General features: G+C 40.5%; 1 protein-coding gene across 3 annotated transcripts; it reads left to right on the top strand.

Annotated features, from left to right (window-relative positions):
• The first annotated feature begins 1540 nt into the window (after window positions 1-1540).
• On the top strand, window positions 1541-22958 carry LOC139135956 (protein C-ets-1-like). Of its 3 annotated transcripts, none has more exons than XR_011553067.1 (3): window positions 1541-1730; window positions 21303-21485; window positions 22244-22958. XR_011553067.1 is itself a non-coding variant. In XM_070703747.1 (3 exons), exons 1-3 carry the CDS (start codon window positions 18797-18799, stop codon window positions 22480-22482), a joined length of 426 nt encoding a protein of 141 aa, XP_070559848.1. In that variant the 5' UTR covers window positions 18711-18796; the 3' UTR covers window positions 22483-22958. The 3 variants fall into 3 exon arrangements, 1 of the variants encoding a protein (XP_070559848.1); XR_011553066.1 differs by lacking the exon at window positions 1541-1730 and adding an exon at window positions 16968-17111; XM_070703747.1 differs by lacking the exon at window positions 1541-1730 and adding an exon at window positions 18711-18800.
• The last annotated feature ends 4312 nt before the right edge of the window (window positions 22959-27270 follow it).

Raw genomic sequence — 27270 nt, forward strand, 5'->3', positions numbered from 1 at the left:
TATGATGTGACGCCGCGACCTTGAATTAGCCCAGCATGTTGCTTTATATGAAAGATCTGATTTGACTGGTATATTTCGGTGTTTTCCCGCCAAATCACTTCTATGTTTTTTTTTGTTAATCATTAAAAACGTTACTATTTTAATAGATGCAGAAGTTCATTATGCACAATTTTAGGCCGTGAATAATCTCCATTGATGATGGCTCATGATCGGTTGATTTGCATACTCAAACATTGCTTATTTACAAACTTTGAGAATTATATGCCCAGAAGAGGAGTTGTTGTTTGGCTCTTCCAACCTAGTGTGCTTACGCGTCTGTCTGATAAACCGTGATTAGATACATCTGTGAGAGTATAGTATGTGACGTGACTTTGTGTATGATCATCAACAAAACCTGACCCTCGTGACCTCTTGAGAAAACAAAAAGCTTCCGAATGTAATCCGGCGTCGATTGGAAAGACGCTAATTCACATATTGCTCATTCATCAGTGATATCGGAAAGTGGTGCCGAACTCCACGAGGTGCATGCAACACAGATACATAGCCATATGTATTTGTATTGTAAACACATGCTCACAGTGCCCATTCGTTGATGTTACCTCAACTAGTCGCAATCATTCAATTGCAAACGTATGTTTTGATGAGGTTTCTCAACTGCTTGCTTAACCTTTAGAGTGCTGTAATATTTCCCACCAAATTTTAGGGCAACATTTTACCAAATTTTATGAATTTCTCTGCATTTTTTTTGTTTTTGATTATTTTGGACCAAATGGACATAAATTTCATCGACCACATTTTTTATCAAAATTTTGCCAAGATCTGTAAAAAATTGCTTGGGTATGTTTTATAAAGGCGGCAAAAATTGACTTTGGCGCTCAAGGGGCTAACTTATCCTTTGGATTGTATTTCGACAGCGAATATCGTAATGTTAATACGTAAGACAAAATATATCTATGTATTTCCGTCAACTAGCCCTAAGGAAATAGGGTAGGTCGGTTGGGAACCTTTTTCTTTCCAGCGTGAGCCATACAAAACATTGACAAGATCATGTCTGATTTGAAAATGAGAAAAAAAGAGTTTAGGGTCGGAGGATTTTGAATAGGGTAGGAAACACACATTTTTTTTATTTGGTAATTGTAACAACAGTATTCATAAACGGCCAAGAGAGTAGATAAAATAATTACTTCGGAGTTTGGGTTTGTTCTTGTCAGAGCCTTGAAAGACTTTGTATTTTTTATCCTAAAAGTACATCATTATCATGCATATAGTAATGATGTTCTTTAGTCGGGAGAGTTGAGGAAATAGTGACACTGCAGAAACTCTGAGCTCACGTGAAGCATGTTTCACAACCCTTGAAGGTTTCGCGTCGGCAACAGGAAACAATTATATGCTTTTAGCACCGTAGGGTTCCACGTGGCAAGCCGACAAATAGTCTTATCATGATAATGTTTGCCTTTTTAAGTGCTTACATTCAGCTTACATTGACGCAGACAACGATGGTACTGTAATTTTGAAGGGCATTGTCCAATATCGCGAGATTATGCGTGATACCACGAGAGCGTCAACGTGAAACCTATAGCATTGGGCTGCATGCATGAAAACACTACGCTGCCTGTTCATTTTCAAGCACTGCTGGCTCGACCAAGTTCCGCAAACACAGCGTGCGTACACGGAGTCTTAAACCAAACGGTCACGATTCAAGAGGTATTATTTGCTACGATCGCCAGAAGGTGAGTCCGACAAAAACCTAATTGTTCGCAGACATACAGCTTTTTTTACAGCTGTACTGATCTTCTACGCATGTATAATGGATACCATTGAATCACAGCTTAGATATGGTTCTGTTATAAATGTCTTGCTACGTCACTAACGTCATATCGAACTGTTAGACTGTAACTATGGAGGCACATTTTATAGAAGGGAAGATATTGACTGTATTAAAATGAAAAGTCGTCGATTTTCGCGTTTATCACAGAACCCTTAAAACATTACGACTTTAAAGTTCTGATCCCCCGATGAAGTGACGTAGGAGGTAAAAGCGGCGGACCGCTGTAATCGTGTTTTTATGCGCATCAACGGTAGGCAAAATCCCCAAACCTCTTTGTAAGTGTAGAATTTTCATTCAGCAGTGCTGTTCGTCTACGATTTTCCCGCCTCTTCCGCGGGTCCTTGATCCGAGGGAGATAACGTATCGGCGTTCTGTATTTTTTGACGAGTAACTTCCGCATTTCCGTGAGTACTACAGCAACCAGTCAACAACAGGTTGACATGAAAGGAGACTCGAAGGAGGGTCGGCGGAAGGACATCGTCCGTTCGTTCGCCTTCGGGGAGATTTTCAAGTGCACGCGCCGGTCAGTCAGATCAGATAGACAACTTGAAAACGAAGCTTTCCCACACCTCCAATCAATTGCACATTTTTGGCTTCTCCAAACGCAATTTGCTCAGGCAAGGGGTTTAGGAAGGGATCTTCCTACTTGGCGCAGGAATCAAACGAAAGTGAAGGCACAGTCACCTGTGGTCTATTCCGCTCTGCGTCTGTGCGCCCCATAGACGTGTGTACATATGCCTGAGAAGAAGAGGCATATGTATACACGTCTACGGGGCGCATAGACGCAGAGCGGAATAGACCACAGCCACCGTGTGTGAAGGGACGGTGCCACAGGTGACTGTGGTGAAGGGAGACACCTTTTTTGACAGATATCGCTTTTAGCGCCTTTCCAAACTGCTCGTCAGATATCGGATTTAGTAAACGAAATCCGTAAGCAGACGACAAGACTTTCCGGGATTTGAATTCAGACATGGATTAAACTGTGTGAATAGGGCGCAGAGAAAGTATAGGCGTGCTATTTCCTGAATGTCTCCTTTGATATTGTAATCACCGTAACGCCGAGGGAGAGAAAAGCGCTCTATCGTTTCCAAATTTGAGGAAACAAACAGGCCAATAGCAATAGCAGGAAACCAAAAATGTCTATTTTTATGCCAGGCACGTACCGGCACACCGTTGGACTCGCATTCGGTCATGCTCGCATCGATCGAGTCCAGTAGTTTATGCTGCTATGTATCATAGGAACTCAAAATTGGACACTTTTGGAATTTACAACAAAATCTTAAAGCGTGCACGAAGACATCAGTAACGCAGATTGCCCATACCAAGCTTGATGCATACTTTAAAGTTCCTTTGCAGCTGCCGCATGGTGATCATACCAACTTTGTCCAAAAAACCAGACCAAAAAACCCCAATGTTTACATGGCTGGGGGAAAGGGAAATCATGGGGGAAATATAAGCATGCAGGCTGAGCGGAAGCTATAATGGCTAATTTTGGAACGCGGAAAAGTATCCCATCTCCTCGTCCTCAGTGACCGGTCTCTGAAGAGCTCCAAGTCGTCCATCTCTCACAGTGCACCTTACGTTGGTCATACATGACTTGTACCCTTGCTTCGCCAGCGGGGTAGAAATGGCCCCGGGCCGACTGGTGGGCCCTAGGCACGGGCTGTTTAAACATTCGGGGCGTTCATGCTCACCCGCGGTTCCTCGTGGCCCACCTGACATATCGTCCGAGAGTATAAAAAGAAACCTGCCCCATTTCCCGCCAAAATCGTTCCAGCTAGGTCAGCGTCTACATGGTCTTTAGAGCTGGTGACGCGAGCGTTTTATTTCTATGGTTACCACTCCAACAATGCAAATGGGAGCGACTCGAACATAAGATCGCGGCAGATGCGCAAGCGCCGGAATATATTTAATTACAAGCCAGTGACACAATCTTATACTATGATTTCAGGTTCCAATCTACTCTTGAAAAAAGCACGTGCAGAAAGTTTGTATTTTTGGACTGATTTGATTTGTTGTTGTTGATTACATAGATATGATTCTTTTGACGTGAATGCTCACAAAAAAACTTGATCTGGAAGTTTGTCTATGATCACTTAAAATCAAGGAATACCCACGACCGTATGAAAACAATACTTTTCAGCTCTATCGGGTTGTGCGCCCATTTTTATAGTCTGTTCAGAATGAGGGCAAATGAGTCTATTTTGACAGACTATCTCCCGCCTCTTCCGTCATTATCAAACGGTATATTTTAATGCAATTTTTGAACGACGAAACAATTAAATCATATAGACAGTAATCTATGATTTAATAGTCAAACGTCTACATTCTCGAATAATTCGTTTGACTCCATTAGTTGTAGTTGTCGACACACCTGTAAGTTCGTCGATATTTATAAGTATCTAAAAAAAATCTAGACTTTGAACTTGTTGCTATTGTTGTCGTGGTACCCATTGTTCTCTCGGATCTGGTCGAAGTAAGTCGGCAGTGATAGGCTCGTCACGTTTGGCGGACGCGATCATGACATTCTGTCGTCGCTGAGCAGTATGTCATTACAAGCTATCGGACCCTATCTCTAAATGTATGTACACAGTTTTGACTGACCCCATTACTGTGTTAGCAAGGTAACGTTGACATTATCACTCTACCAGTGTAGTAATAAACTAATCAGTACCAAGCAACAGGCATGCATATTTGGTTATTTATATTTATGTACACTGATACGTCTATTTGATTGTGAGATAGATAGATAGATAGATAGATAGATAGATAGATAGATAGATAGATAGATAGATAGATAGATAGATAGATAGATAGATAGATAGATAGATAGATAGATAGATAGATAGATAGATAACACGGGCGACGCAAAGACAGCGACAGACATAGCTCGTACTTGCACGTCTAGAAGATTAGTTATGCATGTTATATGTTCATCATTTATATATCAGATGAAATCGGGCTTATTTTGGAGTGACATGACTCAATGAATAAAGTAGTCATGTTTCTTCGTGTTAATGGCACCATTTTGAAAGTTCAAACTATTTATGGTCAAAGTGCATCATAGTATTTGATCAGTAGTCAGAGATTTATTTTACAACAGTTTTCATCAAATATTTTGCCAACGCCAGGGGTTTTCCCCATCCTTCAGACCGCAGTAAATTTGACCAATCCAGTCTTTAGCTATTGACACGGAGTTCGCAGCGCATTACAAACTAACAGTGCCGTCGCTACGCAAGTCTGTTTGTCTGCCTGCGACTTAGAACTGGCCCGAGTCCGTCACCGTCGTAAACCAACGTTAACACCTCTTTACGGCAACTGTTTGGCGTAACCTTGCCTTGGTTCGGGGAGCGGAAATCATGCTCCGGCTCGCGAAAATTTAATCCGTTGGAATGGCTTTTCAATTTCAACAGTCAACTGGAGAAGGACAAACGTCGGCAAACTCCGTAGAGAGATGCGAAACCCAGAATAATTACCGCGTAACCTCGACATACAATACGCTATTTTATAGTTTATTCAAGGTTACCGTAGTTCGCGCCTTGAAATTGAACGACTTTGATTTTTGCACAAACTTTCCATAAGGAAACTTTAACAAATAATTCCCTTTCAAAACTCAAGAATAAAAATCAGCGATCACAGTGTAAAATTTTAAACTAGAGAGACAAATTATCCATTCTTTGCCGACACTTGAAATTCAAAAATGGCCGCCATCCAGGTGTAAAATTAAATTTTCGATTTCAGCTATAAAAGAAGCCGATAAAAGGTTTAGTTAATGTGCGAGCTTCAAAATGAACCCAGCAAGTGGTAGATCAAAGAAGTGTTGTAAAAATATGAGAGTACTACTTTCTGTCCCCGAGGCGCATTTATAATACTAGTAATATGGACTTGTGGGCTCGTCCAACTGCGAGACTCTGCGCAAACCCAGAGTGGGTCGGAGGCACGGAAAAGCTACGTATAGGGTCTAGGCTAAGTGCGAACAAGCAAAAAAATGTCATAAAGCTTACTCATACATTTAAGCGAGGTCGTCCATGCTTTCTGCGGGAACAGTCAGACACGGTCGGTTGATGTATTTTTCCAGGGATATTTCTCCCTGTCAGATTTTGAATTTTTGTCATTTTGAATGATAAGTGGTAGTAATATGATATTCGTTCCTGTTCAGTGTTTTAGTAAAAAAAAGTGTTTGATGACACTGCCATTATTTTGATATTGTTTTCCCTAACCCATGGTTGAAATACGACTAATCATAGACCCTGGAGCCAGGGTCTATGGACTAATAAGCAATGTGTTATGTGACATTTGCAGCGTTGTTAACGTTGTTGACAAATAATTTCCAGTCCGGACTGAAATTCAGATATCAAAGACAAAAGGGGTGGACATCACCAAAATAGAGGAAGTTGTCAAGTTAAATACTTAGTATTTCTTTTAGGAGTAGACAAATTATCCTAATTTTATAAACAGTATAAAAGTAACCCTAAAGGAGATTTAATCAGCCATGAAGAGTGCCACATCGTCGCAATGGGTATTCACACATTCAGTTTACTGACATGTCTGTGAGCCAGGGTGACGTAAACAACCTCTCCTTTACAATGAATGCCCTTATCGATTCACACTGACACACACACAAAGACAAACAAAACAAACAAGTATGCGAATTAAAGAACGATAACATATGAACAGCTACAGCGTTTCCATGGTTCTTTAGATCATTATGCGAATGGGGAACGACTTCGAATTCTGTCATCGTTTTGAAATAAATTTCAACTTCCTTCGACAAACTGCTTCAGTTTCTTTGATATATTGTGCACGTACCCCGTGGGATACGAAATAAAACAAACGCTATAGAAACAAACTTGACGTCCTGACAAATTTATAGAAATCAAATACTTTCATACCAAACGCCGATCCTTCCAAACATTATTGATCAAACACATAGTATTATATTGTGACGTCCATTCAAAAATTGAAACAGCGTTATCAACGACGTTAACACTGGTACATTATACAATTCTGTTGCTACAACAAATAAAGGAATGCACTGAATGTTGGGTATTTGTGAAACACAGGCGATCAAGCCATGGGAGTGGCGGGTTCAGTCCTTTTTGAATGTAGCATCAATCTCCGTAAAATGGTAAGATTAAACCACGTCGCTAGTAGACAAAAACATCGAGAAATCACGTGGATTCACTTAGAAACACGGTCCCTCCGTAGATGGGGGGGGGGGGGAATTACATTGCATAGTTGAATTTCTATTCTATGATCATTAAATGTCTAACGTTCATAGTTCCTTTATTGCATTTTATTTCACATTTATTATCAATATGTGTTGTCGTGGACATATAAGACAGCAAAATTACCGAACAGAAACTGACTTTATACGTCATAGAACTTGCTTTTCCTCATGGACTGTGTGGTAGTCGACTCGAAAATCGATAATAGACGATAATAGTAATCTATATCAGTCTTATCAGCGCTTTAGTAAGCCTATCCTCCGACCGATAACGCAATGTCAATAAGATTCATCATGTTGTGTGTCGATATACATACAATTCTGCTCTATCAGGTGAAACTCCTCGTCCGAACCTGCGCATTTTCTGACCGTGTCAACCCTATACGGCCTTTACAACAGGTCCGCAAATCCTATTGCAAACAAAGCGGGGCAATTCAGGCTGGCGGGGGGCAGTTTGGGTCTCGTTTCAATAGTGTGAGGGTGGAGTCGTTATCCGGTCGATATCAGATCGTGACAGCGGATTGTGCAGTATAATTCCACACTTGCTCTATCAAATCCGGCTTGAATTGGTATTGGATGATGGGAGCCAAGGAGGGGAAATCCCTCGCCGTATTACTTCCTTGTCATTTTGTTTGTAAAATTCACCCCCTTTCGATGTGCTGTGGATTCATTACGGATACCCGCGGAATGATACAAACGTTGCCATGGGTGCGGAAACAGCGTATTATATAGCGTCAATAGCTGGTTCTTTTAATGTATTTTCTATCACAGTTTTTTCTGGTTTTGAAATGTAAATTATTTTTCTACTCTACGAATAATGTCAAAATAATTCAGAGTGTACTTGTCTGCCTGTATAATTGTCCATAATTGTCAAGTGTAATCTGATGGGAGAGCGTCACTTTAACGAGATGTTGTTTGTTGTAGATAAACACATCGTGGGTTCAATGCATACAACTTAGTGTACTCCAGAAATGAACTGTGATAATTGTTGACAACTGGATATTAGTCCGGACTAAAATTCAGGTGTTAATACTAGTGCCGTAACATATTCTGCCAAGTCTGACAAAAATATCGGAGGTGAAAGCTGTATATCCGTCCAAAGAATTGGTTGGTGGATAACGTGATCAATAGACGACGGACCTTCCAGATAATCCTACTTCGTATCAATCATTCGCCAAATATATTTGTTTGTTTTCTCTGAACACGACCAGCTTAGATGTCAAAGTATGCAGACACTGGGTGTACATTTTGTTTCAGGATTTATCATGATTCTAGAGGTTTAGAAGTGCCAGTTCGCATTACTGTGTCACCCTGTCATAGGTGCAATGTCATAGGTCAAATCACAAATGAGAACGTTAAATTTCATCTTGGTCTGATTTGAAGGTCTTTCTTTCAGGCTGAGCTGCAATAAACTTTCACCCTTGAAAAATCCCGAAATTCGAGTGTTTCCATATTTTTAGTGTCAGAGACCATGGCGGTTTTGATTAATGTCACTATATTCTCTGAGAAGTTGCAAGCGTGAGATACAACGCACCTCGGGGACAGATATTCGGACTCTCAAACTTTTGGAATGTTTTTCTGATCTACCACTTGCGGGGGTTCATTTTAAAGCTCTTGCCGTAAGAAAACTTTTCATCGGTTTAGTTTTCGAAAATTTTATTTTTTCTCCTTAGAGGTAACAACAGGTATGGCGGCCATTTTGAATTTCAAATACCAGTAAAGCTTGGGTTATTTGTTTCTCCGAGTCCAGTACACAAATTTGCACGGTGACCCCCGATTTTTGTTCTCGATTTACTAAGAGAACGGCTGAAAGTTTCAATGGAAAGTTTGAACAAAAGTTTAAGTCTTTCACTTTCGAGGTGCAAACTACCCTAAATAAATATCAAATATTACTCTATACATGATGAGGTTGTAGAACAGTCGCCTATTTTCTAAAATTCTGCTCTGAGCGTACGCGCCCAATAGACGCGTGTATATACGCTCGTCTAGGGGCGCGTAAGCGCAGAGCGGAATGTTAGAAAACTGGCGACTGTGGCTGTAGCGAGACTAACCCCGCGCCGGCTGCCAATGGATATATTTCGTCACGTGACGAAAAGTTCACGCAGAGCTCAACTAGATTAAGTCTATATGAACAAAACAAATCGATTCGTGGATCTGATTCAAACAATTTCAACATTGGAAAGGTGAAATTATTTAGAAAGAATTTGAAGTCTTCTATTACATGTATTTGTAATGCAGTCACATACGCATATTACTTTAAGGCTTATAGGCCGATTGTACATCCTGCCACAGACAAATAGTATAGACTTTCTATGTTTGTCTGTTATCCTGCCGAAATATTACTAGTTTTGTACCTAGTATAAGGGTTAAAAACAACTACTCCCATGTGCCAAGCCATCTCCCCCCCCCTCTCTCTCTCTCTCTCTCTCTCTCCTCTCTCTCTCTCTCTCTCTCTCTCTCTCTCTCTCTCGGTTGGCCCTTGACCAGTATATCAGAGTTGTAGTAGTAAATGTCCTCCTCCACCGCCGAAAACACGTCACCATGAACAAGCATACCAGCTGAGACAATAACCAATTAGCGTCATCATTTGACGTTATTCACCCTGTGACGTAAGTACAACACTTGAAAGGTCTTTCTCCCCAGCGGACATTACTTCATTGAGGACATAGCAACCGTTGCCACAGACGCCAGTGGTACAGCTCAACACATCCGGGACTTTTACGAAACTGTGTCACTGGTACAGTGGCGCAGACGATATCGAGTCACGATAACATTCAATAATTTACGCCTATCTTTATTACCTTGAATAATTTATGGTTGAGAAAAACCGAGTACTTTGGTGTCTGGAACCGACAGTTTGTGATTTGAAACGTAATATTCCCAGCAAAATGCAGCAACCTCCGTCAGATGAAATACTTCAGATTACTCGTTGACAATATGCAATATTTTTGAAACTATATTGACGACATACAATATCTATTTGGTTAGAAAATTCGTGACTGATATAAATGGAATACTTGCGTAAATGACTCCTACGCGTTCTTTATTAAAATAACCGGACGCCCAAAAACCCGGACTGGGCTTTGCTTGTTTGCATTCCATGTCTAGATTATGAATAAACTAAGGGACTGGTCAGTTTCTTCGGCCTGGGGGGGGGGCCGGTGGATTATTTTTTGCAGACGTCAAAAAGTGGCTGACCCCCCCTATTCCAAATTTTGAAAACAGGGTGACCCCCCCTATTCCAAATTTCTAAAACAGGGTGACCCCCCCGGGCGCGACAAAGGTAAAACAAAAGATGGACATAAATTATATATATATATATATATATATATATATATATATATATATATATATATATATATATATATATATATATATATTTTACATTTTACATATATTTATATTTTAAATAGTCATTCTATGTTTTAGTGAAATTGTTGACATGTCAGTTGTAAGATAGGAATTTCAAAGTGTCAATCTTAAAGTTTAAATACAGTACATTTTGAATGAGCTGTATTTTGAATGAGCTGTGAATGTATTTCACACTTTCTCTGCTTAACCAGATGTCCTGAACTGTTGTACAGAAATGGATGTCAATCATTAATATCAAAGAGGAAAAAGCAGTGAATCAAAAACTTTGATGGGTGTTAAGACTTGCCAACCATCCAATTAAATCTACTGAGGAGCCATAGAGAGCTTTTTTAGCCAAATCTGATGTGTACAGTGTCTGAGAGGACCTTTTCTTGTGTAACATTGAAACCATAAAAGCACAGCTAATAATGACAAAAACTGCCTTTTTTAACTGTTATTTTGTTCATAAAAAAGCATCTTTCTACAGAAAACCTATGAAACAAAGGAAAATAATTGCATCAATGAGAAGGAAAGATATCTTGTCATTTTTCTATCTCTAAAATAAGTCACTGTATCAAATATATATTGTGAAATATTTGTGCATGTTGCTTTCTCATACTGAATTCTCACAGAGAGAACAGAAAAGTATCAGGAATTTGTCATCCTTTTCATATGAAATGCAGATTTCATAATGGTACACTTTCACTTAGCAAACATCAAGATATCTCTGAAAGTATGGCGCCCGAAGGGCGCGCCAAAAAATATGAAACATCCTGATATCTCTGATATATATGCCTTGTATATTAAAGTCATGCACCTGAAGGGCATGCTGAAAGATGTATGATATATTAAAGTAATGAGCTTGAAGAGCAGGCTGAAAAATATTGAACATACAGATATCTCTGATGTATGTATGCTTGATATGTTAAAGTTGGGCGTGCTAAAAAATATGACTGATTATTAAAGTTACGCGCCCGAAGGGCGCGCCGAAAAATACAACTGAATGATGAATTTTGTGGCTGACACTAGCATTTTAGGCAATGATGAGCCTGTGTCAAAATTCAAAAACACACTGACCCCCCCTATTGGGCATTTCAAAAACATGGTGACCCCCCCTATCACCAAAGTCAAAAACAGGGTGACCCCCCCCATGAATCCACCGGCCCCCCCCCCCAGGCTGAAGAAACTGACCAGTCCCTAAAGCTGGATAAAATTGGGGAGGTTTACCTACAGATTCATCCAAGTGGAAGTTGATAATTTGTAACCAATCTTAGTGACAGATATGCCCTAGGTCCAAACTTGTACTCTTTGATATTAAATCCATGTCGTCTGCACACCTGCCCGGTGGTCGGCGCCCGCCTTCAGTTCTACTGATGTGCACCTGGCTCGGAAGGTTAAAACTGATTGGTCGTTTGTCACTATTCACAGCAACTTAATTGCGTATAATTCAATGATAACGGTAATATTCAGCCAACAAATTGGATAACAGCTTCCAAGACGCCGCGCCTTTGCCGAGAACACGCGTGAATTTTTACTGCGAAGAACTGCAGCTGAAAACGGGAACTTAGTAAAGATTACGTGCGATGTAAGCTTAAGGCACATACTGGGCTTGACGTCGAAAAACTGAAATTGTTGCTCAATCTTGCCGTTAGGAAACTTTAAACCAATCCCTTTCGAAACTACGAATAAAACTCAGGGATGGTAATGCAAAATTTGGGATTAGAGAAACAAGTTACCTAATATTTACCGACTTTTGAAATTCAAAATGGCCGCCATCCCTGCGTTAATTCTACATTAATTAAATTTCCGATTTTCACAAAAATAAGCCAGTCACAACTTTACTCAATAAGCTTTAAAGTGACCCCCCGCTACAAGTGGTAGACCAAAATAATTTGTTAAAAGTTTGAGAGTCGGAATATCGTTGCCCGAGAAGCAGTCTAATGTCGTCGAAAGAAAAACATACCCGCCGTATCGGGTCGCTATGATGAAACTAACCTGAGTCATGACATGAGGAAAGCTACCTAAGAACAACTAAACAGATAAAATGAAAGTTGCGTCAAATATTTTGCTGAGGTTCCAGTCAACTTTACATAAATTTTAGGTTCATGAAATTGATGGATGTCGACGTTGGAGTTCAAAATATTTCGTCGGCAACTTCAAAGATAAACGTCATGTTTTTTTTCCGTACAGCAACCCACACACATAGAGAAGTGGCGTGTATATTAACCATTCTACCTTTTCAAAGAATTTTTTTAATGAGTCAGAACTTTTCTCGTCGTTAATTAACAGTTCATAGGGAACACTGGAATAAAATGACAGTTGGTAACCGAGTTGCTGCCAAACTACTGGTACTACATTGGACATCTGACGTCACGAACTGCGTGGGCGGCAAATTCGTATTTTAGTCGCACGGTCAATAGCTTGCAATGGCGATATTTCATCTACGGTTTAATGTAGTTAGCGTCCCGTAAGTGAAAGACTCAAACTTATCCCCAAACTTTCCCCCAAGTAAACTTTCAGCCATGATTCTCTTTCAAAATAGAGGACAAAAATCAGGGGAAACCTTGCAAATTTTGATACCAGAGATACAAACTGTCGACGCCCCGTTAATTCTAAGGGAAAATTAAATTTTCGATTTACGGTCGAAAGTTTCCTTACTCAAAGTTCTTCAAAATGACCCCTCACAAGTGATAGATCAGAAAGACATTGTAATAATTTGAGAGTCCGAATATCTTTCCTGTGTAAAACATTACTGAAATCTGTTTGTGGATATTTTGGACTACCGTTGTCAAGAAAGCGACTTTGGTATATAATTCATAATACAGGCCAAATGTCGGACACTAAACGTACATTGGATCCAGATATTTCTGATGATTGAGTCCCAGTCAAATGCTCTCTCGCGTTCTGCATTGCATGCGTTAGGTGCATTCCAAGGTATAAATCTTGTCAAAACGACTTCTCCCGGCCAATAGATACATAATCTATAGCCCCCGAGCATGACGGTTCCGTCTGAGATCCGGCTTTCTCTGTATGAAGTTACAAAATAGTGAATCTTGTTGATCATAGATCACAGGCGGCACGCCGGGTCATCACGGTTCAGGAGTGAATAAATTCTCTTGAATTCATTTAGAAAGTTCTTGGTGATTTGAGCATCCAAGAAATTGATTGCTATTTCATCCTGGTCGTGAGGACATTGAACCATCACTTGGATTAATTCAACGGTGTTATCCCTCTCTGTACCTAATAAAGTAGAGATATACGAGTCGTAGGTGTAAATGTGGTCGATTTGCGACCGTTAATAGCTAGGGAATGGCTTTGTAAATGTTTATATTTCTCGACCTAGGTAACTATACACTCAATAAATTCGCTTTTGGTGCAGCCTACACATCATAAGCTAGAATGCGACGGAGCTGGGGCCCGGTGGTACGGCCATCATTTCTTAGATGTACTTTACAGTTTCCCTCCTTTTCGGTTTCGGTCATTCAGTGACCCAGAAAGGAGGTCACGCCGTGATCGAACACTGCAATTTATCGGCAACAAAAGCAGAGTGAATACCACATGGCGCTTACAAATTACATGACTGAACCACGGAGCCGAGGTAAGGGGGCGTTCAGTTATTACGGTCGGGGGGGGGTGGGCCTTCAAAATCGAGGGGTCACCTTAAATTTGAAAACAGCAAATGGGGAGGGGTGTCATGTTTTTTTTTTTCAAACAACACAGAGGAGGGGTCGCTGGATTTCCATAAGTATCCATCCCTTCAAAAAGCAGTTTAAGTGTTCAAAAATATTCTTGGCAATAAAAATGTTTCTCTGCATGACTTTATTGCCTGAAGCGATTTCACTGTAAATCTGAATAAAGGTATAATTATCTGTCACATGAACATCTTGCCTTGGCAACTCTATACAGGTTTGTCTTCTTGTAAATTTAGCTCGCTGAGGGCAATGAACAATTCCTATCAGCCTTTGGCTGAGGTAAGGCAATGATTAGGTGCAAGCTATGTGTAAAACTGAAACCTGGCTTACATTGAAAGGTTCGCCTTGTGCTGGTACATAGCACTACTGTTGATATCTGACCAATTTTCAGGAAAGATATGTACAAAACTTATCTTGATAAATAAACACAAAGGCTGTAATATAAATGAAAAGTTTGAATGACTTTGTTTTTTATGTCAATTAGCAATAAGGAAGAAATACATAAATATACCTTTTTGTATTATAACTCTTAAAATAAATATAAAATATCTGTATATTCTAGCACTTTTACCGTACCTCAATTTGCTTCTCCTTACCTATAGAGCCTGTGGGTACCTGTGCCTGTAAATTGGCTAGTTGACCCCTTCATGACCTTATATCTTGGCATTTTTTGGTGATATGACGAAATTCAGAATGCTGCATTTCCTTCTGAAAAAAATGCATCCATGTGAAAATGCACGATGTCCCATGGAAGTGAGGCCGGTTGGAATGTGGTTGAATGATACAGAGTTTTCAATCAACCTGGTAGACGTATATCAAGAGAAATACCAGAATATATGGTTCAAGAATGGATCATGGAAATGGCTATGTATGTTTTGGTTCGATGCCAGTTGAGAAGTACAAGATATGTACAGAGAACTGAACAAACACTAGACTTGCTCCAAGTCTGTGGGCATATAAATATCAAAACAAAACAGCAGACTGTCACTTTAGAAGTAGGTTGTCGCACATATCGCGGGGGTGAACACGATGGCCCACACCAGCCACTAACTTCTGCCAAGAATAGCCACATGACTTGGAGCCAATCTAAACAAATGCTTAATTCATCACAATAACCAAAGGGGACAAAGGAGACAAAATCGAAGCAGTTACCTGTGATGACCCAGGAGAGAACCGAAAACGTGGAAACTCAGAGAACGATCATAAATTAATTCAAAACTGTTCAAAATACAGATAGTCACGGTGACAGTGACGTATCAGACTCAGAGATTTTTGCGGAGAAAGAGAATGATATAATGTAATCTATTGGCAGAAGCACAAGTTATGAAGAATCTTTTGAACCGTACGAGACACATTATACAGTGTGGATAAGTTCTGGCGAAAGAGCAGGATCTTGGAAGAATCTCTTTTACACATGATGTTGTCTCGTATCTATGCACCGATAATGTCCCGTGTTATCATTCAAAATTCGAAATATTCTTACTCAAGCAATGGGGATGGTGAAATTTTTGTCATCTTTAAAAGGGGGTTACCAATAGGGGGGCAATGGGTAGGGGTTCACTTATTTTGTCTGATGCACTGGAAGAGTTTGCCCACCCCCGGCCATAACTCTATAACTGAACGCTCCCTAGCGTCGCAAGTTAGGAACGCTGATTTCAAAAGCTACTTTGGCAGGGCTTATAATAGTTTCCACGAAGGCAACGGTTATGCCCATCGTACACGGCGAATTCACTCCGTCTATTTCAAGTCAAAACATGATTGGGCCATTTATCCTCTGACAAAATGTTGATCTTTGTATCTCACAATTCACTTCTTCGAATCGCATGGTAATTCCCATATATAGTCGTCCGGTAAGTTGGAAACATGGATACCCATGGCCTAGTTACGTGCCAAGGTCAAGTTGACCTCTACACACGTTGAAAAGGAAAGTACTTCGAAAATGCCAGAATATAGTTCTGTGTGGAGCTTACCGGTACGAAGCAAATAATATTCACCGTTTGAGTGACGATGAATAAAATGTTCCTTTGCTTGTCACTGGGGTTTGATATAATTCGTGCGGTATGACTTGATAAATTGAAGAACCTCATTTCTTGCGGAAAACAAACATGTCCTTATGGCGATTATCTCAGTAAGGTGTACACGATTTTCATAAATGATGAAATCACGTTAAAACCGGGAAACATTCATGGCTTGCCACTACTTTACCCTCATGCCTACGCGAGACAAGTAGAAATGACGGCTTTGATATCAAAAGAAAGAAATGAGTTTCACACCATATTTAGGAAAGTTTGAAACACTACCGTTGTCAAAGAGACACTAAATTTACTCAAGACCCCGGGGTCAAATGAAGAAAAAAGAGCATTAGTCATCTTCATGCGAGTAGATGAAATAATTGACAGTGCGCTATGAACCGTCAGAAATGGCAGTGGCCAGAGGAACACGCATCATCATACGCACTGTGCAGTTTTGACCACTGAATTTATCGTCGTCTACTCGCTGCGCGCCCAAATTACTGCTTCATTCAAACAGATCTGAGATGCCGTTTACAAGTGGAAGTTAGATCTTGTGAGCCAAGAAATACGAAACTCTTGAAAAAGTCGCGTCGCCGACGAAATAATATTTTCTAAAAGGCTTAGCATGAGAAACAAAACTAATTTTCGTTGCCCTCGCGAAAAAAAAAACCAAGTACCTGAATTCTCCTCCACAACGGGTTATTCCACTTTGCTCAACAATATTTGCATTGAATGCACTTCGAAATTCTAAGTACCCAACTTCTATGAATCTGCGTTGGCGAATGGGACCGCCCATTCCACGAAATTGAATATTCCTAACCAATGGGCTTCCGTGGTTCTGTCACGTGATTTGCCGCATACGTAAACAATTTGTGTCGGCTGAACAAGTCCGCGTCTCATCTCGACATATGAACGAGTGCACGAGTGTCAGGCTTATCTCCCCAACCCAAATACTTGGACGACAGTACTCTGTATGCTGCAACTCTCCCTCGAAGGCTAAGGTAATTAACGTCTGTTGCATGTCTATTTTGTGTACGACTGCGCATGCTTGTCTGTCCGAGACGCTCACGGGAAACTGTAGAAAGTACCGGCGGCGTAGGTTCCAACAAGGGAAAGATCTACGACACGAGCAGGCGAACTTCAGAGAGCTGTATGCTGACTAGCAAAATTTAGAAGGATAAAAACGCGTAGCGGGACGGGTTGGAGAGAGGCGATTTAATTTTTTGCGATATTGGTATAGTCTGTGCGATTTCCATAACCAAAGGGAGCAAGTACAGACTTCACATTCCTGAAATAATCGTTGAATATCCGTGTGAGTCATACGAGAATCGGGCAATTACCTGCACTTCATGACTAGCAGCAAAGGTTCTCGCGATAGTCCCTGAACCATGTACTGTGCTTTGCACGGTATTGCTGATAGTGGCGGACCGAGCAAGGGAGAGCAATCAAAAGTCAGGTGGATCGACATAACGTAAGACAGGTAGCCAGACAAACAACCGGACGAAAAGGCACATGTCACGAGTTACGAGTACATCGGAGACGGGCGATAATGGACGCAAAACTCGCCGCTCAGAATGACCTATGCAGTCAGACAGCGGCGGCAAGAGGTACATACTAGCCAGTCGGTGGTACAGAGACAGTTTTAAAGGGCGAAGATAGCGACCTGCCACTATACAAAAGTGAGGCAAATATTAAACTAAGGGTTATCGGACAGACGCGAGAGAGGCCAGCCATGCCAGCAGATAGGGAGACACAGAGTGTCTTTGTCGAAGGTTGGACAACGGATATACAGGAACAAGGCGATATAAGCGGGTCCATCATAGCTGCGATTGCTTTGCGAACTTCCAACCATGGAAAACCATGGACAACCGTGTTCCAACATAATGTGAGCCAGTTCTTGGCAAATCACCGTTCTTGTGCGCAACGCGGGAGTGGACAGTGCACTTCAGACCATAATCTCATTTTTGAGGATTTCCAACTCATCGACCAAGTTCCAATGGAAAGCACATCGTGGTATATTTTATTCCTCGGAAATCACACTCCCCCCTCCATGAGGGGACAAACCCGCCATCACAGAACTGTGATGTATCCGAGACTTCCCCATGAGTGACTGGGTTTAACTGTGACAACATCACGTGCAGTATGGAAGTGAGAGATATTCGTCACGTTGATATTTTAAATCACATTTTAGGGATTGTCCCCGGTACTCGTGCTAAAATTAATCAAACTATATGTGATCTTATTATCAGCGCTATGTGTGCTTCGTCCTATAAACATGTTTATATCTCTTCAGGACACTGAACCCATAAAATAATTAGTCGAACCGCTACTATAGACAGCGCGTCTTCAAATATAATGGCACAAGAGACCCTGCCCTGGATACCGCGATTGTTCAGCAAAGACGTGTACAATCGCAACGGTATATCCAGCGTTTCGCTCGGGAGACAAAATCCCCACTTTTATGGGAAATGAAATCGCAAAATTTTTACGTTGTTCCATAAACACTATTAGACGGTGATCCCCCTCCTAATGTCAATGGTCATAGGGTGGTTACCCAGACAAAACAGCTTATAAGGAAGGGGTAAATAGCTAAAATGTCCAATATTCCGAGCGAATCGGGTTGAGGAAGTCACGACTGCACACACTGCGGACTTTGTACTGCGTTGCGAGCTGTCAACTGTAAACAATGGGTAAGACTTTGTACATTCGTCTCATACGAGACCACACTCTGAATTTGTTTCGCGCCATCGCTATTCTACTGACTGAATTGTTGTCTTGTTTCGCGCCATCGCTGTTCGTCTGACAAAAATTTGACCTGTTTATTCTTTTTCGTCAACTTGATTCAACGGGGTAAGGTTGACCATGTAGGTTTAAAAAGGACCCCTTTTTACCTCCATGGCTTTAATTCCTGACGTGGGTTTGTATATGTAGCTCGTGGCGTGGAACTGTCAAATTTAAATTACCATTACTACACACTATTAGATTTAAATTTGGTGTTTTTTGATCGAGTGACATTTGAATGATACTCCTCTTAGCGTTTAATTTTTCCGTTTGCCATTTGTAACTATTCGCGGCGGAATTTCCATGATCAGTCATACACAACTGTGTGGGCTCGTTCCAGGTAATATTTTTCGATGAAATTTCGAGATTACGGGAACACCCTTTCTTGAAATCGATAAAATTGGCGCGTAAGTACACATAAACGAACCACGCCAGAATATTCTAGATACTCGACGGGTCGACACGAAAGTTTATAATTACTACTAAATTAGGCAGAGCGTTGGATAATTTGTAAACCATGAAGCTACTGCATTTGAGAAGGGCTTCGCAACGAGACTCGACCATGGGAGAACACTAGTTCTGTGAATGATTTTAGTCACGTGTTCAGAGTATTGTGCAAGAGTAGGCTTAAATGCAACTTTTAAAGTTTTATCACCAAGATTCATACGTCAATATCAAGTGTTATCGTGTCAGATACGGCTTACCCGTCGCAAACGATCGCAAACACCTATGCAAAAGAAGAGAGTGCATTAGATTTGCACTTGGAAATGTGCTCTGGGTTTACGTCTGGACCTGAGTTCATACTTCTGGCAACACTGGCTTTACATGCTAAGGTATTAAAGATTCCTAAAAGGCAAGATATTAGCATTCTCGCTAGCCAGAGCAATGATTTCCGCTCCGCTGACCTACGCAAAAGACGGGTAGCGCTGAGCTGTTGCCGTAAAGAGGCGCGTGGTTTACGACGATGGATATTAGAAGAAGACATGTACAGTTCCTGTTCAGCAAATTTAGTCACCATCCCGTTCCGCAAATGCACAATACCCTGTTACTATTTTCAAATTATGTTATGTGTGATTTATGTAGCAAATTATCCTATAAACAAATAACCCTATCGAATGGCGAAAGACGGAAGTTAGCATCGAAAATACACACAATGTTGTTACACCCTGTTTGTTGTGTACCAATCAGACGTTTTCTACTTGAGTGACCGGGTGATAATATTTAACTTTAACTGTCTGCAAACATTGCCTGACCCCGACCAGCATATACAGTGACCTAAAGTGACCCCTCTCTGGCAGGTATTCCTGAGGGAGGAAAAGTGATTTGCAGGTATATGTCTGGTTCAGGGTACACAAACTCGATTTGCAACTGTTTCATGATTTAGAAGTGCGGGTTGGTGACTCCCCTTCACCCAGTTCAGGTAAAAAGACTGGGATCGATTTTGGTAGGCGAGTCTGAGGGCGTCGCAAAGAATGCACTGCGTCTCTTGTGTGCTAAAGTGGGAAAGGAAACAATTAGGCGAGCATAGAACATCTGTTTCGCCACTTTGATGAATGAGATAATCCGCAGTGATTATGCACATTGTATTTATTCCGTTTTGGTTTTTTTTTTGACAATTCATACGAATGAACTCTGAGCTGTCATTGCCTGGACACGTTGCACTTATGGTTCAGACTGTGCTTCTTGACAGTTCAATTTCCGGCAAACTTCCTCTAATTTTAATATTGTTTTGGCGCGCGAAGTAAGCTCAACCGAAACAATGTAGATTTCTGCATGAACGACGCAATTATGTAGTTTCGATAACAAAAGACTGGTCGTGGAGCCGGGGGAAGGAACTTCCATCGTAGGGACAGTCGGATGACAGCCCGAACCGAGTAACCGAGACTAGCAGTTATGTTGTTGAGTTTATGATGCGCATCATTGCACCACCCACTCAACGTAAATTTTTATTCGTAACAGTCACGGCTGCAGCACGTGCTATTAGTATAAAAACAACATTCATGTATCGTTTCGTGACGTAGGCATTGCCTTTTCGACCGAAAAGAGAACTCACTTAAAGTTTTGCCCGTCATCTTTGCGTTCCGTCGTCGATAGAGACTCGTCGCACGTTGGCTTCAGAAAAATAAACAAATGACGATGTGCTCCTCAAGGCAGAAAACGTAACCTCAGTGGTATGAGATCAAATGCGCAGTCTCTGTTTTGTTGCCGTCATTTCGGTGGCTGGGCCACGTGATCAAAACAATTAACCCCCCCCCCCCAATAAAATGAAATAAAAAAAATAAACAGCCGTATTATTTTTCCAAGCAGAGATAGATGTAGTGTTTTTACACATGAAAATACATGCAAGACTTCTTCTTTTAAAACTATTGTACTATTACAAAGTGTTTTATTTGCTTTTTTCGATTTTTCAGTCATTTGGGATCACGAAGAGCCGAATATTTCCACCACTGCTCAGGCGCCATCGGCCAGGCCCACCCCACATATGCATTGTTCCGAAGAGCGCCACCTAGTTGCCGCTGGTAACATCGCCGCCATGTTTCCTTATCCAACGTTACCGAACACTCCGGTACAGAATAGGTCTATTTTACCAAGAGGTGAGTATGTTTGTTAAGGTCATTCGAATAAGGCTTTTCTTCGAAACTGCGTCAACAATTTGTCCAATTACTAACTATTTAAGCGGTGATTGACTTTTTGGCATTGCCCACTTCCTCAGACTTTTCGAAAACAACCATCAACACCCACATGCTGAGAGGAACCTCAGTCATGGTCCCTTCACCAAGGGACTGTGGCGGAACTTGTCGAACAAAGGGGCAGGGTTTATTTAGCCGACCGCTAGTGTGAGATTTTCCTGCTATATCAGAACAATGCAGTGTACTTCAAATGAACGTTGGCTTCAGAAAAGTCCATTTATTCGTCCTACAATTTTGACGTTCGACAGATTTAAGTACATGCGTTTATCTCTAAACATGATTCAAATGCAAACGATTCAAATATGCAAATCAATTCATTGCTACATTATGGTATATTTATATTCATTTTATTTGAAAATGTTGTCGGGATGAATGCAATCTCGTTTTTACACAAGGGGGCACAAAAAACCTAGCTGTGGTTTGTCCATTGAACTGCACCGACTCAATTACATTGTGTCAATCATAGCTCAAATCTTCACACATTGAAGATCCATTTTGACACAAAATAAAAGGCGACACAGAAGAAAATGAACCAAATTTGAAAAAAAAATTACCAACAACGAAACTATCATAAACCCTGTGTTCTTGGACAAAGTCCAGCGTATCTCAATATATCGCTTGAGATAGTCTCTTCCATTTACTAATCTTTTTTCTCCTTTCAGATCCACGAGAGTGGACTCGGGACCACGTGATAGCTTGGTTGCTACTGGTAACAGAACATTATCAACTTGCACCGGTGGACGTCGAGAAATTTCACATGAACGGCCGAGGACTCATGTACTTGAACAAAGATGGCTTCGTTCGCAGGGCGCCATCATGCGGTGAAAAATTATTTGAGGACTTCCGGAGAAGATTTGCCAGAGCGATAATCGAAGAAAGGAATTCAAAAGGGCAGGCTTGAGAGGAAAATGGCAGTAGAATATGCAAATTTGAGAGAGAGACACTATAAATGTACTTGAAGACTGAAGATAGTGCAACAACTGTAGCACATTTATAGCAATGTTCGTTACCTTCTGTTTGGATGAAGTCTTGCTGCATGCTGCAGTTTTCGTTGTTGTAAAAATATTCCGAGTGGACAAGGAACCGCAAAATTTACCTAAACATGCAGTATGTTGCAACTGACGAGGTTTTGAAGAAGAGACTAGTGACTTGTTTAGTTGAGCTAATGCGGTGTGTGTTTAAATAATGGTGACGCTAAAAGACGTACTGTTTATCTGTCTGTTTGTCTGTCTGTCATGAAGTACATGAAGAACGACCATTTTGTGACTGGATCGCGATCGTTCACGTTGACACTTTTGTATGAAAATGAGATTATTGTAACCACGATACATTTAGATCTTAATATATTAAATGTCCGTGTCTTATAGAACTGAAGAACTGAAGAGTCGTTTTAAAGTACCTTTCATTTACAAGGTGACCGAACTTTCTTTTCCTCAAAACATTTGCGTATGTTTTTCTCAGCCCAGTTAGAGTGTGCGACACGCCCCCTAAAATTGAGCCTTTGCCAGCCATGTGATGGTGGACAAACAACTCTGAAGAAATACATCATTTTTATTGTCTGGAGTATATGCTTTACATGCATGTTGTCAGGTAGAATACGCCTAGGTGACAGATATTCGAACTCTCGCATTTTTGCAAATTGATTGTTTTTCTCTGTCAGTGGTGTGCCGGTTGTGGGGACTCATTTAAAGTTCTTGTAAAACAGAAAAAAAAGACCATTAGTGTTTTGGAAATTAATAATTTCATTTTCCACTCGGAGTTAATACAAGGGATGGCGGCCATTTTGAATTCCAACCACTGGTAAATCTTGGGGCTTGGGTTATTGTTTCTCTAGTACCAAACTGTGCACGCTGACCCCTGATTTTTATTCTTGATGTGTTAATGAAATGGTTGAAAGTTCCTGAGGAAAACGAGCAAAAGTTAAAGTTTTAAACTGTCGAGGCCCTAACTACATTAATTTTGCATTATCGATACCATGAATACATATAAATGGCCAGCCACAGTAACTATTGTTGTTTTTTCACCATCTTAGCCACAGTTTCTTATTCTGCTCCGCGAAGCATATCGAGACACCAGCATTCATATTGCGAACTCAGTTGTTTGCATGTGCAGACTACATGTATATTGTAAATTGTTGACGAGGGAATTCTAGTCCGGACGAGGGAATTCTAGTCAAGAATGTAAACATAAACAATGACAGTGCATTATATAGACTAGCTACATAGTAGGTGTATCACCGTGAATTGGGCGGAGAACAAGAAACTGCTGTCGACAATAAAAAAACTAAACTGGTAAAATAATAGCCATAGCTTCATCTAGTGGCCCTTTAACCAGCTGGTTCATGTCACCAAAATTACGTTTACAATTGCCCTTGCCCGAAAACAACGCTAAAATCTTGTGTAAATATTAAAATAGTCCCAAGATTGACTAGCAATTAGGTCGAAATGTCCGTCAGAAAAGAGAAATCGGCAGGACTAAAGATAATTAGGTCCGTGGTCGGCAGTGTGAAAATCTACTATGATCTAAGAGAGAACATGTTTTATTGTCAAATGAAAACCGACCAATAGCTAAAAGGATAAGGTGCTGTTCAAGGTCAGGTGTGCCGAGAAATACGAATCCGTCGGAGAGAAGTAAAATGTAACTTGGAAATGTCTTGGCACCATTGGTGGTAGAGTGAGCGTTTATTATTTACAGATAAATGTGTTAGAACACCCTTGTTGGTAATTTCTTGCTTGTGTTTATCTCAAATATAAGTTTTGGGGGTTTTTGGTACCTATTAAAAAACCCCTTTCCAGTTCAAAGATTTAAAATTTTATATAAAATAAAGATCACCTAGCCGACCTCTAGCAATGTAACTTGAACCATCGTAAATCTTTCTTTATCCCTCCCTGGCCTTAACCTCTATATATAGAGGTAGCTCTGGCACTAAGCTACCAGAAAGTCAGGTCTGAAAGAATTTTATTGCCAAACAAAATTTTCATTTTGTTATCTAGTATTTTTAGGACATAACTTTGACCCGCCAGCATGGAGTTAAACTTGAGAAATGTTAAAAACGGGAGAAAGGAGAAGCCGGGAAGTCGGGTGATTTTTTTAGTTACACTGCATTCTCACCCAATATACGACTCTTGGTTATGCTAAAAGATGAACCTAAGCAGTGTTTTAATCTATGGTTAACAAGTCATTGAAAATTGAATAAATCTTCACAAAAGAGTTTATTTTTAAGCACAATACCCTGTGTCATGTCAACGCCATCTTAATCGCTTCTCTCCTATCTGACTTGTTAGCCGACCTATCTGAGTGACCCACTTAAAATTATTATCATTGACAATTATCTTCCTCGGGGAATCGCCATGCGAGAGGATGTCGGGATACAGAAACAGCGTAGAGACTTCAAGTTTTCAAAGATAACATTGTTAATTTCTTATACATGGATGTTACACATTGCCAGATAGTTCCTTCTCTCAAGATGCTGTCCCTTCGTCTGAGCTGGTGTACGTAAAGACACCATCTATATACAATTCAATCCGTACAATCTTTTTTTATATACAAATGATCATGAAATGCAACGTCTCTCCCTTATAATAACGTATTTGGTGCAAAGGTACCTACATGTATCAATGGCCAACATCATGAACACGAGAACAGTATGTACTTGCTAGATTTCTCACATAAAATATAACCATCGCATATAATTAACAAAGTCTGAACCTGTCTGAACCTGATAATTAACCTTTATGCAGAATTGACGTCAAAGTCAATGAACTCTGTAACAAAATGTATGCTGAAAATTTGCCAATGGCATTGTTAGACAAAGAAGTTCAGATTTGTTTCTGGTCCTTGATATTCAGCAAAACTGATGCGATGATGCGATTTTTTTCCTTTTTATTCCTAACAATAATGCTGGTTTAATTTGCCACTATTGATGCAACAGTTATTGTCTTTTATCACTGGCTGCATAATACTTCTGTTTTCTTTTTAGCATTTTTGGACACGCAAACAGGGATATCAATGATGGCTGTACTTATGAGTTAGTCCGCAGTAAGAACGCTTACACGCGCCTCGAAGTTACAGGTAACTCGAAAAGAAACTGTCCTCAGCTTATAAGCTCCATTAGCTTTTCATAATCAACATTGAGAATTGGGCGTTATCTTGAAAACGTTCGATTAGAGGTACACAAAGTGTAAAAGTTTACTGATGTTTTGATGTTTTGACGAAAACAATGCGCGAAAACTTCCTTTACATGTACCCATAAATGCATCAACAGCCAGCAGACCAGCGATGTATCGCAGAAATTTGAGAGTCTTAAACACCCGCACCTCATTCTTCCTTAGCATATATTTCTCTGTATTCGGTGCACGTTCGGTCGCCCCTGCGCGTCAAAAGGAACTAATGACCGTCCTTTGCTGTCTTGAAGTTAGGTACTTTAAAGGGATAACGTCACTCTTTGTTTACACTTTTCATGAATTTCATTTGATATGAAAAGTGGTGTATGTTGTTTGACTTCTTAAAATATGCTGTAGTATTGGCCAACTGTGCACAATCTCAACTCTGCTCGACGCCATACGAGATTAAACATTCAATGAAACATTTTACGCTCTGTACTACAAAATCAAATTCCATGCACAACCATGCGTGGTTGAACATACACACCGTTACATAAGTTTGGAAATATCATACAAGTTTTTGTAACGAAATCTGTATTGGCGGTGCCTTACATATAGATAAGGATGGCTGCTTTTATTAACATTTGGTAATATTTATTTGTCATAGGAAAGCAGGTCGGAAAATGAAAAATCCATTTCGTCCAGAGGTCAGAGACAAGATCATCTGTATGCATTCATCAATGGGGTCATTTTTGACACTTTTGCAGTTATGTACCGTCGTCAGTTTATATTCAAGTATTCCAAGTTTTCTTGATTATCACAAAAGGGGGGTATTTAAAAAGGAGCGACTTTGTCCCTTTAATGGAGATACAAGCAAGACCATGGCTCCATTCAGTTCTCGACCATCCTTACATGTAACACGAAAATGTTATCAAGATCACTATCATGTGTACAGTAGCGCCATCAGCGTCAACATTTTTATGACGATCTCGGCCGCCTTTGTATCTCTCGCCCCAGGTGTAACAGTGACACCTACTTATTATTCATAATAACAGAAGATAGTCTTTCAAGTTATGTACACATATACGTTCAAAACTTTGATCCTGAAATTTACCGATTTGATTCCGCCAGAGACAAGACGCTCGTCAACACACACACACACATGATAGCGGGTAGGTAGTCATTGAAATATTAGTGGGCCGGGAAAATTGCCGAAATTCCCACCAACAAATGAATCGCACCATTGCCGTGAATGGCCACGATAATGCCTCTCAGAGCACTCACACATAGGCTGTGAGTTGTGGTCGGAAAACCACGCATGACGGTTATGTCCAAGTTCGGTTACTTGTAAGGTCAACATCGCTTTGGTCTATGCGAGATAGATCTGTATGTATGGAGAGGAAAGATCTGTATACATGTATACACTTCACAAAAGTTGCGGTGTGGTGCGCGTGTATTGAATGCACCAACTGGAGTAGACAACTGGAGGAAATAATGCCTTCAATTCAAGTTCGATTTAATTGTCGACTGACAACTCAATTGCTCTGAAGTATTTATCAGGTATAAAACTCGATCCAGCTCGGATG

This window comes from Ptychodera flava, chromosome 1 (genome assembly GCF_041260155.1).
Source record: "Ptychodera flava strain L36383 chromosome 1, AS_Pfla_20210202, whole genome shotgun sequence".
NCBI classification, from domain to species: Eukaryota; Metazoa; Hemichordata; class Enteropneusta; family Ptychoderidae; genus Ptychodera; species Ptychodera flava.